This window comes from Garra rufa, chromosome 15 (genome assembly GCF_049309525.1).
Source record: "Garra rufa chromosome 15, GarRuf1.0, whole genome shotgun sequence".
In the NCBI taxonomy this organism is placed as follows: Eukaryota; Metazoa; Chordata; class Actinopteri; order Cypriniformes; family Cyprinidae; genus Garra; species Garra rufa.
In genome coordinates this window covers 29,653,079-29,669,120 of record NC_133375.1, presented here as the reverse complement: position 1 = coordinate 29,669,120, position 16,042 = coordinate 29,653,079, and the positions used below count along the sequence as shown (strand labels likewise).

Genomic DNA, 16,042 nt, shown 5'->3' with positions numbered 1-16,042 from the left:
ATCATTTCAAATCAACAAGTTGAGAAGTTTCATTTCATTTAGGCAGCCAGGCAGTTCACTAAGTTTTTCAACAGAGGAAAACAGTTAATATTATTCGTTCCTATTTCACATCCCGCTCCCCCCCTGCTAAGATAAGCACTGTGGATACCTCCTGCGACAGTCGGAGAGCACAGCAGTGTTGCGTCACCCCACATTCTTCCTCCACCTCCTCCTCCGGTCAGAGGAACCACAACGAGGGAACACATCGGCACGAGAGGTAGAGCTGCACCGTGCGAGTCTTGAAGAGGAGCGCAGAAGCCCGCCATGGCGTGCCACGCTGACCACAGAAAGCTCAAGCCAAGACTGAACGTCTTCTGTGAGGGTCTTTGTCTGGTGAGCGTGTAAAGGCAGGGGCTCAGAGAGCAGGACCAGTTAAAATGGGTTTGACTCACTTCCACACATTGTTGGTTGGGCTGGCAGGAAGATGATAAAGGGGGCTTTCCTTTGCTGTGCTGAGGGTGTGTAGGATCAAAGCATGCAGTGGGATTTGAGGAGAATGAACGGTCAGGACTGAAGTGCGCAGCTGGAACACAGCAGGAGCAGAACATTTCAGCGCTTTCTCGGTATAAGGGCCTTTATATTTGGCCACCGAGACCTGAACATGAACAGTGAAACACTACTCCTCTGTTATTTCCCAACTCAGAATCACTCTTCTCAAAGAGGCTTTACTCCAAAAACATTTGCAGCATTTTGTCGTGTTTTCAAGTAAAATTGTATTTTAAGAGTTAGTTAACCCAAAAATGAAAATTCCGTCATTAATTACTCGCCGTTCCAAACCCGTAAGACCATTCATCTTCGGAACACAAATTAAGATATTTTTGATGAAATCTGAGCACTTTCTGACCCTGCATAGACAGCAATGCAACTGACACCTTTCCATAGAAGGTAGTAAGGACATTGTTAAATTGTCCACGTGACGTCAGTGGTTCAACTATAATTTTATGAAACTACAGTGCCTTGCAAAAGTATTCATACCCCTTAATTTTTGTTCACATTTTATGTTGCTGTTTTAAAATACTTTTTATCCAAACACCAATCTACACTGCATGCACCATAATGACAAAGGAAAAACTGTCACAACTTTATAAATTTATTAAAAATAAAAAAACTGAAATAAGTACATTGCATAAGTATTCATTCATAACTCAGTACTTAGTTGAAGCACCTACAGCCTCAAGTATGTTTGGGTATGATGCAACAAGATTTGCACATCAACATTTGCCAGTTGTCTGCCGTTCTTCACCTCACCTCTTCACCTCTCAAGCTCTGTCAGCTTGGATGAGGTTTGGCCGACATTTTCAGGTTTCTCTAGAAATGTTTGACAAAATAACACCCTAATTCAACAATTTCTTCTTTTCCGTGTCAGTATTCAACACGTATTTTAACAACATACTTACTACGTTTCTGAGCCTTGAACATGTCAGTTGCGTTGTTGTTTATGCAGGGTCAAAAAACAATCTTAATTTGTGTTCCGAAGATGAACAAAGGTCTTATTTTGGGTGAACTATGCCTTTAAGTGTTATCTGTGAAATTAACTGAAAAAAGAACCAATAACATGTAAATGTGTACCTTAAATGCAAAGCAAATCATTTTGGATAAAAGCTTTTGCCAAATGCATAAATAGAAATGGAAAATGGAAATGTATATTAAGGGATAGTTCAAACTAAAATGAAAATTCTGTCATCAGTTGAAAAAAAAATAGCCAAAAATACAACAGAAGTCAATAGGAAGTCAACTTCAAAATATCTTCCTTTGTGTTACGTCATGTCTTTATGTTAGTTTAGTTAGTTAGTTTAGTTTTCTTACCTGGAAAATTGTTATTTGTTTTAAGCATAAACGTAAATAAATTTGGTTGAAATTTATGTTTAAAACAAGAAAACTATTTCCTAATGAGGTTAAAAAAATAATGAATTCAGTTCAATTCAATATTAATGTTATAAATAAATATTTGACTGGGTGAATAAATAAATAAATATATGAAAAAAAAATAATTGCAATGATTAAAAGGACAAAAACAAAATGTTTGCAACCCTGGAAGTCTTTGCATAAACATGCCATCGGCATAAATATTTCCAGAAACAAATTTCAAATCTCTAACAGTGATGTGAAGTCAGTTTTTAACAAAATCTGGCAACACTCACTACTTCAGAACTTCCCATGAAGATCAAGACCAAAGATGACCTTTACTTGACTTATAGTGCCCTCAAGTAAAACAATCTAAAGTGGCCGTATCATGGAAAACAGGATTTTCCTGGCTCTTTGGAAGACAAACACAGTTGTATGGCACATTTCAAGCCAGACTGCTTTGTGAACTTGCCAAGAAGCTGTTCTAAGATAAGTAATACTAGTTTTCACTCATTTGTGAACCTGGACAACAAAACCAGTCAGAATAGGACAATATTTGGCCGAGATACAAGTATTCGAAAATCTGGAATCTGAGGGTGCAAAATCAAAATATTGAGAAAATCACCTTCAAAGTCGTACAAATGAAGCTCTTAGCAATGCATATTATTGATCGAAAATAATTGAAATTTTAATGGAACATGATCTTTATCCTAATGATTTTTGGCATAAAAGAAGTATTGAGAATTTTGACCCATACAATGTATTGTTGGCTGTTGCTACAAATATGCTACTTATGACTTCTCTAGTGGTCTAGGGTCACATTTCACATGGAAACCATTTATCCAATCAAGGCAGAGGTCATTTACATAATTCAAGAACAGATGGATTTTGCTACTGTACCTTTAAAAACCTGTCAGAAAGATCACGTAAAACTCATGGTGCAAGAAGCCTTCACTAGCATTAAAAGTGGGAATCAGAAGAACAACAAAGCTATAAAAGTGTAGGATACGCCCCTTAAAAATAATATTTCAGCATACAAGGGGACAACAGCTGCTGAGAAAATGACAATGAGCACATTAGCGGCAGCCCACCGAGAGGAGATGCTAATTTCAGCATCAGACATTAACGTATTATGTTAATTGACAGGGAGGAGTTTCATAAACCGCTGCAAGGCAAATAACATTACTGTGAAAAGGCTGCTTTGAAGTTTGCACTTAGATGAAAAGGAAGTTAATTTATAAACCGAGTCATAATCCAGAAGATTAGACTAAATTTGATTACTTTGGGATTAAGTGTGCGGCACAAGACTTCCCATTCATCCCCTCCCCACACACACAGACGCCTCGAATTCCTGTAGAGCGCTTTAAGTATGCAATCGTATTGTTTTAACGGTGTTTTGAAGACTTCCACAATGTCACAGCAATCAGATCACAACACGTGTTCACTCATACGCTTCCTCCTTGACTGCTGCCACATTTTTGCTGTGATGTAACCTCTCTGATCTGCTCTCGCGTGGGACGAGAGCGTATCTGTACATTTCACACGGAGTGTGTGGGTTTGGCTGGACTAAAGCCAAACACACACACACACACACACACACGGCTTCACTGTAGACAATCAGTGAGTCAAGTCTTAAAGAACATTGTGACAACTGGCACCTACACAAAATATTTGCATAAATATAATACAGCATATTTGACTCTGTGAGCAACCAACACATTATAGAATAAATACAGAAAACAAGACATTAAATAGAGTGAAATGAGATAAACTAACTCTATCATGCACTTAAAACTATTCAGAATGCAGCTGGGAAAATGCTGACTAGTCAAAATCGCACTTAAATCAGTTTATTTATTACCTGTGTCTCACAGAATTGATTTCAAAATGCCTTTATTTGGTTTTAAATGTTCTTGGTATTAGTCCTACATGCACCATAGCAATACAACTATGAGATATATTGTGCTTCAGCTAGATTCAGCTAAATCAGCCAATTTTTTTTTCTTAATAAACATTCACAGCCACAGGTACCTTTATTTTCTCTTCGCCTTGCTTTGCAATAGGCATTTTACATCTACGATCTTTGTGTACTAATGTTTTAAGTACTCAGAAAAAGCACGCAAAGTCAGAGATACCATATTAATGAAGATGTTGAAGAACTAGAAAAGGGAAAAAACTACTTATGAGATGAATAAATCAGAACATGGGAAATAAGGTTTGTGATTGTGTGTTTTTTAACTTATAGTCAATGTGTATTAGCTTTTAGGCCACTTATATGCAAGTGTACACAAACAAATTAAAATACAATAAAAATTTAATTAAAAAATTAAATTAAATTAAAAATGAATTAAAATAAAATAGCAGGCAACACTTCCAGTCTTTCTCTTCTAGAAAACCAAAATAAAATAAAATAAAATAAAATAAATAGCAGATAACACTTGCAGAGCTTATCTTCTAGAAAACCAAAATAAAAAAAATAAATAAAAATAAAATAAAATAAAAGAAGGCAATACTTCCAGTCTTTCCCTTCTAGAAAACCAGAATAAAATAAAATAAAATAAAATAGCTGGCAACACTTGCAGTTTTTCTCTTCTAGAAAACTGAAACGATAAAAGAAAAGAAAAGAAAAGAAAAGAAAAGAAAAGAAAAGAAAAGAAAAGAAAAGAAAAGAAAAGAAAAGAAAAGAAAAGCAAGCAACACTTCCAGTCTTTCCCTTCTAGAAAACCAAAATAAAATAAAATAAACAGCTGGTAACACTTGCAGAGCTTATCTTCTAGAAAATAAATAAATAAATAAATAATAATAATAATAATAATAATAATAATAAATAAATAAATAAATAAATAAAATAAAATAGCAGGCAACACCACCAGCCTTTCTCTTCTAGAAAACCAAAATAAAATACAAATAAATAGCAGATAACACTTGCAGAGCTTATCTTCTAGAAAAATAAAATAAAATAAAATAAAATAAAATAGCTGGCAACACTTGCAGTTTTTCTCTTCTAGAAAACTGAAATGATAAAAGAAAAGAAAAGAAAAAAGAAAAGAAAAGAAATGAAAAGAAAAAGAAAAGAAAAGCAAGCAGCAACACTTCAAGTCTTTCCCTTCTAGAAAACCAAAATAAAATAAAATAAACAGCTGGTAACACTTGCAGAGCTTATCTTCTACAAAAAAAAATAAATTAAATTAAATAAAATAAAATAAAATAAAATAAATAAATAATAAAAATAAATAAATAAATAAAATAAAATAGCAGGCAACACCACCAGCCTTTCTCTTCTAGAAAACCAAAATAAAATACAAATAAATAGCAGATAACACTTGCAGAGCTTATCTTCTAGAAAAATAAAATAAAATAAAATAAAATAAAACAATTGTAGGCAACACTTGCAGTTCTTTTCTTCTAGAAAACCAGAATAAAATATAATAATAAAATAGCAGACAACACTTGCAGATTTTCTCATCTAGAAAACCAGAATAAAATAAAACAAAACACAACAAAATAGCAGATAACACTTGCAGTCTTTCTCTTTTAGAAAACCAGACTACAAATATTGACAACCCAAATTGCACTCAGAGGCATATGAATTTTTTTGTCCAATCAAATCTCTTTCCAAAATGAGAACATCCCTCCTACTGATAACACCTGCTCCTGACTAGCAAGCAAACAGCAAATAAGCAATGGATCACAGGTGTGGCATAAACTAAATACTATTAGCAATTTTAAAAAATGGGACAATATTTCCCTCCCACACTTCCTGTTTCCACAGGAAATGTCAAAGAAAACTGTGCCCATCAAGCAATTTCATAGGTCTTTTAGTCTCAGGCTGATACTTCTACTGAGTCATGCAGTACAAATAAACGCCATTCGAGAATGAATCACAGTTTCTGAGCTATTTGAGGTCACAATGTGTCTGCAAAGCCTGAAGCAAACACATACACACAGTAAAACACAAAGACACTCACAGTTCTATCTATCATATCACCTTTCATATGTCATCTTTCCCTTTCTCTGAAATTTCATCTTTCGTCCTTTTCTTTCCCTGAAACTTCTTTGAACTTTTGTGATGCTGTAGGAGTTACGTAGACGCTTATTTTGTCCAAGATATGCAGGCTAGACAGACTTCATAACTGCCTAGCTTATATTTCACCTTACGGGGGAAAATCTCTCTTAGAAGACACTTTTTGTGACTCCTGAAGTTTTTGCTGATATAAAAGCCTAAAAATTTGACGTAAGAGTGGCAGCCTTTGCTTGAAGCTCATCAGAGTTATCCGGGATGAAAAGGCAGAGCTTCCGGGCAACTCTTTGATTTTAGTCGCCTCGTTTTGAGCCTTTCCTTCACCGGCCTGCCAATCTCTGTCTTATTCCCTTATGTATGAACTAAACACATATTCTTCATCAATAATGAGCTTTTGGATCCTCGGGATGTTTTTCAAATTTAAAAATACTCCATTCAGAGCTTCAAAGGTTTATAATGTCACTGTTCCCTAAAACTGAGTCTCTTGCGTCGTCACTATTGACCAGAAATATGCCTGCGGCCATGTGTGCTGCATTAGTACAAGTCTAGTATTACATAACGAGTGTAAATGTGAGGTTCACAGAATAAAGCCGTTTTAGGTAATTAGGAGTGAAGCAAACAAAAAAGCTTCACTCTTGAGACTTCACAACACTCCCATGAGACTTCACTGCTGAGTGTACACACATGATCAAGTCTTTGAAATGTTAAATACAGATTCAGAAAAAAGTAAAACACACGTACAAATTCAGAACTTATTCCTCATCCTAGAATATTTAAGTTTTGCCACATGACAGCTTTCACACAAAGTCACCTTCAAAAAACACTATGAACTTGACACTATGAGTTTTCTTCAGTCAAAAAGAAATTGAGGTTTTAGAGAAAAACATTCCAGATTTTTCTCCATATAGTGGACTTAAATGGGGATCAGTGGATTGAAGGTCCAAGTTGCAGTTTCAATGTAGCTTCAAAGGGCTCTACACGATCCCAGCCGAGGAATAAAGGTCTTACCTAGTGAAATGATCAGCCATTTTCCAAAAAAACTAAAAATGTCTATACTTTTCAACCACCATCTTATTTTTTCCTCCAACTTAAAAATTGTCCCTTATTCCTCAGCTGGGATTGTGTAAAGCCCTTTGAAGATGCCTTGAAACTGCAATTTGGACCTTCAACCCGTTGATTCCCATTAAAGTCCAATATATGGAGAAAAATCCTGGAATGTTTTACTCGAAAAACCTTCATTTCTTTTCAACTGAAGAAAGAAAGACGTGAACATGTTGGATGATATGGGGGTGAGTAAATTATCAGGAACTCATACAGATTTGGAAATTTTTCTATTTTTTTGGGAAACAGGCTAAACAATATAGAGCTGAGGTCAAAAGTTTACATCCCTCTTTCAGAATCTGCAAAATGGTCATTATTTTACCAAAATCAGAGGGATCATACAAAATGCATGTTATTGTTTATTTAGTACTGGACTAAATAAGATATTTAGCATAAAAGACTTTTACATAGAGTCCACAAGAGAAAATAATAGTTGAATTTATAAAAATGACCCGGTTCAAAAGTTTGCATACACTTGATTCTTAATACTGTGTTTTTACCTGAATGATCCACAGTTGTTTTTGTGTTTTTGTTTAGTGAAAGTTGTTCATGAGTCCCTTGTTTGTCCTGAACAGTCAAACTGCCTGCTGTTCTTCAGAAAAATCCTTCAGGTCCCACAAATTCTTTGGTTTTTCAGCATTTTTGTGTATTTGAACCCTATCAAACAATGCCTATATGATTTTGAGATCTATCTTTTCACACTGAGGACAACTGAGGGACTCATTTGCAACTATTACAGACGGTTCAAATGCTCACTGATGCTCCAGAAGGAAACACAATGCTGGGGGTAAAAACTTTTGAACAGAATGGAGATGTGTACATTTTTCTTATTTTTCATTTAGCACTGCCCTTCAGAGGCTACAGAAAATACTTACATGTTTCCCAAAAGACAAAATAAGTAAAATTTACCCTGAGTTTCAAAAAGTTTTTTTAAAACCCGGCTCTTAATGCATGTTTTTTTTTTCATTCTGGAGCATCAGTCAGTGTTTAAACCTTCTGTAATAGTTGCATATGAGTCCCTCAGTTGTCCTCAGTCGTGAAAAGATGGATCTCAAAATCCTACAGGCATTGTTGGAAATACACAGAAATGCTGAAAAACAAAAAAAAAATTGTGGGACCTGAAGGATTTTTGTGAAGAACAGCAGACGGTTTAACTGTTCAAGGCAAACAACAGACTCATGAACAACTATCACTAACACAGCCGTAGATCAATCAGGTAAAAGCACAGTATTAAGAATCAAGTGTATGTAAACTTTTGAACCGGGTCATTTCTAAAAATTCAACTATTATTTTCTCTTGTGGAAAGGGTTGCAACTGCATTGCAAGAGCTTTGTTTAGCTTGTACATTGTAGAATAAAACTCCAGACATACACATGAAACGACTGCTTTTATGACCAAGCAGAAGCCCCAGTCAACCGTCTGCACTGACAGACCAAACACCTACTTTTCAGATCATTTTTATACCTCTGTGCATAGCAAATAAACATACTAAAACCACCAGCACTCAAACACCTTAGCAACCTCACAGCAAAACTCTGACAATTTGCATGGGCAAGCAAACTGTGGTCAAGTGCTGCATTCAAGAGTCCAACAGTGATGGCTTATGGTTTTCTAATTACTAACCCTGAGCTTTACAGCAGAACTACAGCACACAACTCCGAGCAATCTTTGCTAAACACAATGCACTAAGCATCCTGCACACACTAACAATCTGTCATCGTCATTTTGCTTTGAAACAAAAACGACAGTGCACAGAGCCCTGCGGCACTATTATTGAGCTATAAGCTAAAAATAGACACCAAATCTATAAATAGACATTTTTACAGCAAAGGAACTCACTCTCAAATGGTAAAAAGATGGACAAATTCACACATATTACAATACAAGTCACTACATGTCAATACAGCTGGTGATAAATAAAGGTGAACTCTTATTGGAGGCAAGATAATCAAAATGTTTGATGTGTTAAACAGATCCTGTCAACTTACAGTAAGTGAAAGATCCTGAAATTACAAAGACGTAATATTGCAGTCATGCCGAAACCGTGTTGCTGTTAAAGGTCTGTTACATCAATGAAAGCAGACCATGAGCTAACTGCAAACTCTCTGCAAAGAGGACAGTTAAATAAAGGAGCAAATGACACAGAAAGAGGACAGAGAGGGCAAGATGAGAGTGAAAGAAGCCTTTCATCCAATATAAACAACTATTAAAGGGATAGTTTACCTAAAAATGGCATTTCTGTCTGTTTACTCACCCTCATGTCATTGTAATCCTGAAAGATTTTATTTAGTTGAATGTCAGTACAATAAAAGTGAGTGCCGAGCATTAACAATCATGGTCACCAATCACAAGGAGCAGCTTGGACATTCTGCTAAACATCTCCTTTTGTGTTTCAAGCAGAAATGACATGAGGTACAACTGTCAATTTTCTCTGAACTATCCCTTTAAGAACAAAATCCATCATATAAAACAAAACTCTTCAGCCATTTGATCTTTTCATCCTATTTTTCCTCTCTCTGCCTCTCTGTATGGCATACAACGGTACCTTTCACTCGCAGATAGAACAGTAGTGTTAGCAGCATCCCTATATGGGCTGGTGGTGCCTGGATCCACTTCACTGTCCCTCTTCCATCCTTCCTGCCATGCCACTGGAGCTCAGCCCGCGTTTCTAGTCCCCACTGACTCGTTCCCACTCCCGCTCAGTAGCAAACCATCACACACCCCTCTGTCTCCCTCTGCCTGCATGCACACACACACATCTGAAAAGCACAGCGGCACTGAGCATGCTCAGTTTAGCTCTACTGGGTGTTTAAAGGATTTTTCTTTTTTTGGGTTGTTCCAGTTCTGTTTTCTCTCTTCTTGTTTCACGAGGACCCCTGCAGGTTGATGCCCTCACTTGAAGAAACTTGTTATAGCGTGCACCTGCCACAAGAGGGCGGAGATGACTTTTTAGACCGCATTGGCCTGGTTCTTTGGCTCTGTAGGGACTTGGTGCTATTATTAAACCCTGTGCAGCAAGGAGAGTCAGGAAAGGAAAATCGTGCAGGTGAAGTTGTATTTTAGGATTCAGAGATTGACGTATTGCAAAGATGAGAGATGATTCATTCTTTTGTGATATTATGGGAAGGACAGGATATTTCAGGTTTTAACAGTGACTAGTGGGCTATATTATTATTTAAAGGGGATATATGATAGAAAACAGCACAGTTGGTACATATTTGGGGGTCGGTAAGATTTTAAGAAAAGAATTATGCAAGGATGCATTCAATTGATCAGAAGAGAGAGTAAAGACATTTTATACATTCATATGTGATATAACAAAAGATTTCTATTTCAATAAATGTTCTTATGAACTTTCTATATCAAACTATCCTGAAAAAAATGCATCAGTTTTCCACAATAATATTTAGCAGCACTGTTTTTACCTGACAATACCAAGAAATGTTTCTTGAGAACCAAATCAGCCCGTTTCCGTCACTGAATAAAAAATAAAAAAGGTTCATACGACGTATTTCAGAATTACGGCTTTTTTTAAATTTAGAGTTATTGAATTGTGAGATACAAACTCACATTTGCCAGTAAAAAGTGAGAATTGTGAGTTTGTGTCTCACAATTCTGGCTTTTTTTCTCATATTTTAGTTTTTTTTTTTCGCCTCAAAACTGGACTTTATAACTAAAACTGTGAGTTATCACAACTCTGACAAAAAAAAAAAAAAAAAAAAAAGAATTGCGAGATGTAAATTCGCAATTGCGTGAAAAAAGTCAAAATTGCAAGATATAAACTTGCCATTCTGACTTTTTTCGCAGAATTGCATGATACAAACTCAGAATTGCGAGTTATAAAGATAAAATTGTGAGATACAAACTCACATTTGCCAGTAAAAAGTGAGAATTGTGAGTTTATGTCTCGCAATTCTGACTTTTTTCTCACAATTGCGAGTTTATATCTTGCAATTCTGACTTTTTTCACGCAATTGTGAGTTTGTATCTCGCAATTCTGGCTTTTTTCTCATATTTTTTTCCCTCAAAACTGGACTTTATCATTTAAATTGTGAGTTTATATCTCACAACTCTTAAAAAATAAAATAAAAAAAGAATTGTAAATTCGCAATTGCGTGATATAAACTCAGAATTGCGAGTTATAAAGTCAAAATTGTGAAGTACAAACTCGCATTTGCAAGTTAAAAAGATTGTTTGAGGGAAGACTGTTGTCAGAATTGTGTTTATATCTCGCAATTCTGACTTTATTTCTCAGAAATGTGACTTTTTTTTTCCAGAATTGCCAGCTTGTCTTGCAATTTTGACTTTACAACTCGCAATTGTGAGTTTATCATGCAATTCTGAAAAATAGGTCAGATTTGCAAGTTAATATCACACAATTCTGACTATTTCTCAGAATTGCAGTTTACAATTCTGAAAATTCTCAGAACAAAAGTCAGAGTTGCAGGTTTGAAAAGTCAGAATTGCAATTACAATTTATCTTTTTCTATTCAGTGGCAGAAACAGGTTTCCATACAATTGCTGAAAATAAAATATGGCCTTACTTCATCATATACACATATTTTACCATGCATATTCACACACAGACGTCCATATGAGAGATCAGAGTTCAACATATTTCCTCCACTGATGATACCTTTGGAACCATAAATCCTGAATATTTGACATCTTTATCTTTTTCTCTTCTTTCCCGTACTGAGCCTTGATTTCTCTCCTTGACTGGCTGATGTTGCAATACTTCGGACATTGTGAAAGCATTTCCCAAATACCACAACAACGAGAATATCTCTCCCTTCCTCCATCTCTCTCTCTCTGCAGGATAGATGGCTTTAGTCCAGCCCCTGCTCAGGAAACTCTCCTTATCTAAGGACTTTCACCCCCACCGCTGTTGGACCAACTCATACAGCCGACTTCAGCTTCACCACGCAACATTCCTGCATCCACTTGCTGTCCTTTCAGACGTTAGTTTATTGTCAGCTCAACGAAGCAATTATTGCATTCCACAGTATCTTTAAAAGGAAGACGCGACCTTCAGCATGAGTCAGACGTTTAATATGACAAATAGAAATGGCAAGAGTTTAAAAAATGATGCCAGGAATTTCTCCAATGAGAAAGAGCACATTATGTCCAGTGCTGCCAGCCATACTTTGTGTGCTGGAGCCAATGCATTTCAGTGTTGGCATCTGACAGCAAAATGATTTGCCAGCTTAACAGGACTTTGAAAAAAACACAACAATGTAAAACGGTAACCTAAAGGCAAACTCAATACACAGCCATTAGGCCTTAATTCACTTCTGTTTATGTGCCTCACTACATGGAATCAACCTCTCCGGTCCGTCTGGTCTGTGTGCTGACTGAGCGTGTGCATGTTTTCATGTAAATAAAGGGGTTAATGGAAGGTCCTGTGACTGGTGTGTAGACAGACAGCAGCTAAGGGTTTGTACAACTCTAATGGTTTTCCATTATGGCCCAATGATGCATCACCAAAATTAAATTGCATGTGTGTGGATCAGTCATTGAGTAGATGAGCTCAAACATCATCTTGTGGTTAAAACAAACATGCATTTGAGCTATTCAAACAGATTGTCTTTCATTTAAAATAAGGCCAGGGAACAAATACAGTACAAACATGTGGCCTAATGAATAATTAATTACTCAGCACATCAACTATTAAAATTAGTGCATCATTTATGCACCAATTCAAGCAATATTCTGTAATGTGCCTTGATTCCCAAAAAATGCCAAAATAACATATAGCACCACAAATAAAAAGAAAAAAAAGAAAAACATTATATTTATTATATAAAGTGTTAAAAAAAACAGACTTACCTCACCTAGATTAAAATGGAGTATAAAAGGCCTATATAATCTATATGCATGTTTTAATTATAATATATAAAATGTTAGTTTTGCAGACATGGGATCCATATTTTGATATAAATGCTGGTAACTGAAACTCTCCTACTTAAGTTTATTTCTGAAATGCACATCTATAATAGGGTGCACACAGTTGTTTATTTTAAACAACTTTTATTTGAAATGAACACTGTAACAAGAAGTCATAAATATGTGCATCCATTGTACACCATGTAACCAAACAGCAAAATGCACATTACTGTAAAAAAACGAGACGAGAGATGAATATTCATATCCTCTTACGTGAAGCAGGCGCATTAAGAATCGATTCGGGGATTTCCCGAATCGATATCGTTGCGTTAAACTGACGATCGATTAAAATCGGAGAATCGATATTTTTTACCCAGTCCTACTTAATACTGTGTTGTTACCTGAATAATCCACAACTAGGTTTTCTCTTTTTTAGTGATAGTTGTTCATGAGTCCCTTGTTTGTCCTGAACAGTTAAACAGCCTTCTGTTCTTCAGAAAAATCCTTTAGGTCCCACAAATTCTTTGGTTTTTTAGCATTTTTGTGTATTTGAACCCTTTCCAACAATGACTGTATGATTATGAGATCCATCTTTTCACACTGAGGACAACTGAGGGACACATATGCAACTATTACAGAAGGTTCAAATGCTCACCGAGGCTTCAGAAGGAAACACAATGCATTAAGAGCCGGGTGTGAAAACTTTTGAACAGAATGAAGATTTGTCTTATTTTGCCTAAATAATAATATCATATTTTTCCTGTTTTAATACTGCCTTTCAGAAGCTACAGAAGATACTTACATGTTTGCCGGAAGACAAAATAAGATAAATTTACCCTGATCTTCAAATTTCAAAAGTTTCCACCCCCTAGCTCTTACGCATCGTTTTTCCTTTTGAAGCATCAGTACGTGTTTGAACCTTCTGTAATAGTTGCATATGAGTCCCTCAGTTGTCCTCAGTGTGAAAAGATGGATCTTAAAATCATACAGTCATTGTTGGACAGAGTTAAAATAAACAAAAATGCTGAAAAATCAAAAAATTTGTGGGACCTGTGGATTTTCTGAAGAACAGCGGGAAAGTTTAACTATTTAAGCATATGTAAACTTTTGAACAGGGTCAATTTTACAAATTCAACTATTATTTTCTCTTGTGGACTATATGTAAATGTCTTTTACGTAAAATATCTTATTTAGATCAGTACTAAATAAACAAAAATAACATGCATTTTGTATAATCCCTCTTATTTTGGTAAAATATTTAACATTTTGCTAATTCTGCAAGGTGTATGTAAACTTTGAACCTCAACTGTACATTATATTATTGCCTCATTGCTATTATATATGTATTTTAAGTCATTTGAAAGGTTATTGTTCACTTAGGTCAATTTTATTACTACAAAAGCATTAATTATAATGATATGATTACTCGGTTAATCGTCAGAATAATCGACCAATTACACGATTACCAAAATAATCGTTAGTGACAGCTCTAGAACAAATCCATCAAGAATGTTTAAAGAATATAAGTATCATCCTGTCAATTACAATTGAAAACAGTCAAAACACTCAAGAATGATTATCTGGATGTCGCTGTCTTCCATGTCTTCTCTCTCACAGTCACACTTCCTGTCTTAGTCCGACCACACACACTGAATCCTGATACCACAATCATTCTGAGCGGCCTGTCAGATGTATTTATCAAACACGTGTCTGCATAATCGAATCGTGACGCTTGACAAATGTTTCATGCTGGTAAAAATGAAGCGAATTGGACAGAGCTGGCATTGAAGAAAATGTGAAGCAAAACGGGATGACATCATTCACAAGAACAGAAAACATTCAAAACCCAAAATCCATATCCTTTTAGTCAATAGCTATTATTGTTGAAGTCATCTATATGCAAGTTTACTACTATATTAACGTTTTTTTTTAATGCAACAGCATGTAGCAAATCATGATTCATGCCTAGTGGCTATTTTATAAAAAAAGAGGAACAAACCCTTCAATATAACCTGCTCAAACTGGTTTTAATAGGAAATACATTAACAAAAGAAAGAAACTGTCCTCAACAGGCCATTTTCATTTGGTGTTTAGAAACCAGAGATCACTTTGTTTCTTTGTAGCTTTCCAGAGAATCAAGCTCTGAAGACGTCAAATGAGTTGGTACATTTGTAGTGTTGTGCAATTTTTAGTCTTAGATTAATATTCATCGGGGGATATGAGGAAAACATTATGTGCGTTTGCAATATGTTTGATGCAGATGAGCAGATGGTGTCTAGGAACTTCAAACTAGCCGTTTGCAAACACACACACACACATTCACAAGATGAGTGAAATATTCTGCTTTTATCCTGGGCACTCCTCCAAATTAAACAGTTTGAAGAGGGGGGAGGAGGTGGTCACTTTAAAAGCTTTTGCAAAGACATCCATCCTCAGACAACAAGCCAATTAGCTTAACAACCACTCTGAAGGAAAGAATTCCACACTATGTTCTTTTACACAACTGACTGAGGTCATTTCGGTTAATAGTAGTCGGGTCAGATGGCAAAAAAGTTCAGCCGGATTCAACATGACAGCATAAAGAAAGAAAGGTCAGAGGTCTGCATTATACATGCGTGTGTCTTGTGTGAATGTGGAGAGAGATATTTTAATTAATGGAAAAATTGCATAAAATATGTGACCCTGGACCACAAAACCAGTCATAAGGTTAAATTTGACAAAACTGAGATTTATACATCATATGAAAGCTCAATAAATAAGCTTTCTATTAATGTATGGTTTATTAGGATAGGACAATATTTGACTGATATACATCTATTTGAAATCAGAAATCTGAGGATGCAAAAAAAATCAAAAAGACTGAGAAAATCACCTTTAAAGTTGTCCAAATTAGGTTCTTAACAATGCATATTACAAATCAAAAATTACATTTTGATATGTTTACAGTAGGAATTTTACAAAAAATCTTCATGGAACATGAACTTTACTTAATTTCTTAATGATTTTTGGCATAAAAGAAAAATCAAAAATTTTGACCCATGCAATGTATTTTTGGCTATTGCTACAAATATACCCCAGCGACTTAAGACTGGTTTTGTGGTCCAGGGTCACATATATAAAATATAGATCGATAAACGAATCGCATACAAA

General features: G+C 35.5%; 1 protein-coding gene across 1 annotated transcript in view; it reads right to left on the bottom strand.

Moving 5' to 3' along the window:
* The window catches only part of LOC141287715 (E3 ubiquitin-protein ligase RNF220-like), a 118,779-nt gene that overhangs the window by 56,686 nt on the left and 46,051 nt on the right, over positions 1-16,042 (bottom strand). The window contains exon 5 of the mRNA XM_073819852.1: positions 149-562. Coding sequence (XP_073675953.1) covers positions 149-562 — 414 coding nt within the window. The remainder of the gene's footprint in view (positions 1-148; positions 563-16,042) is intronic.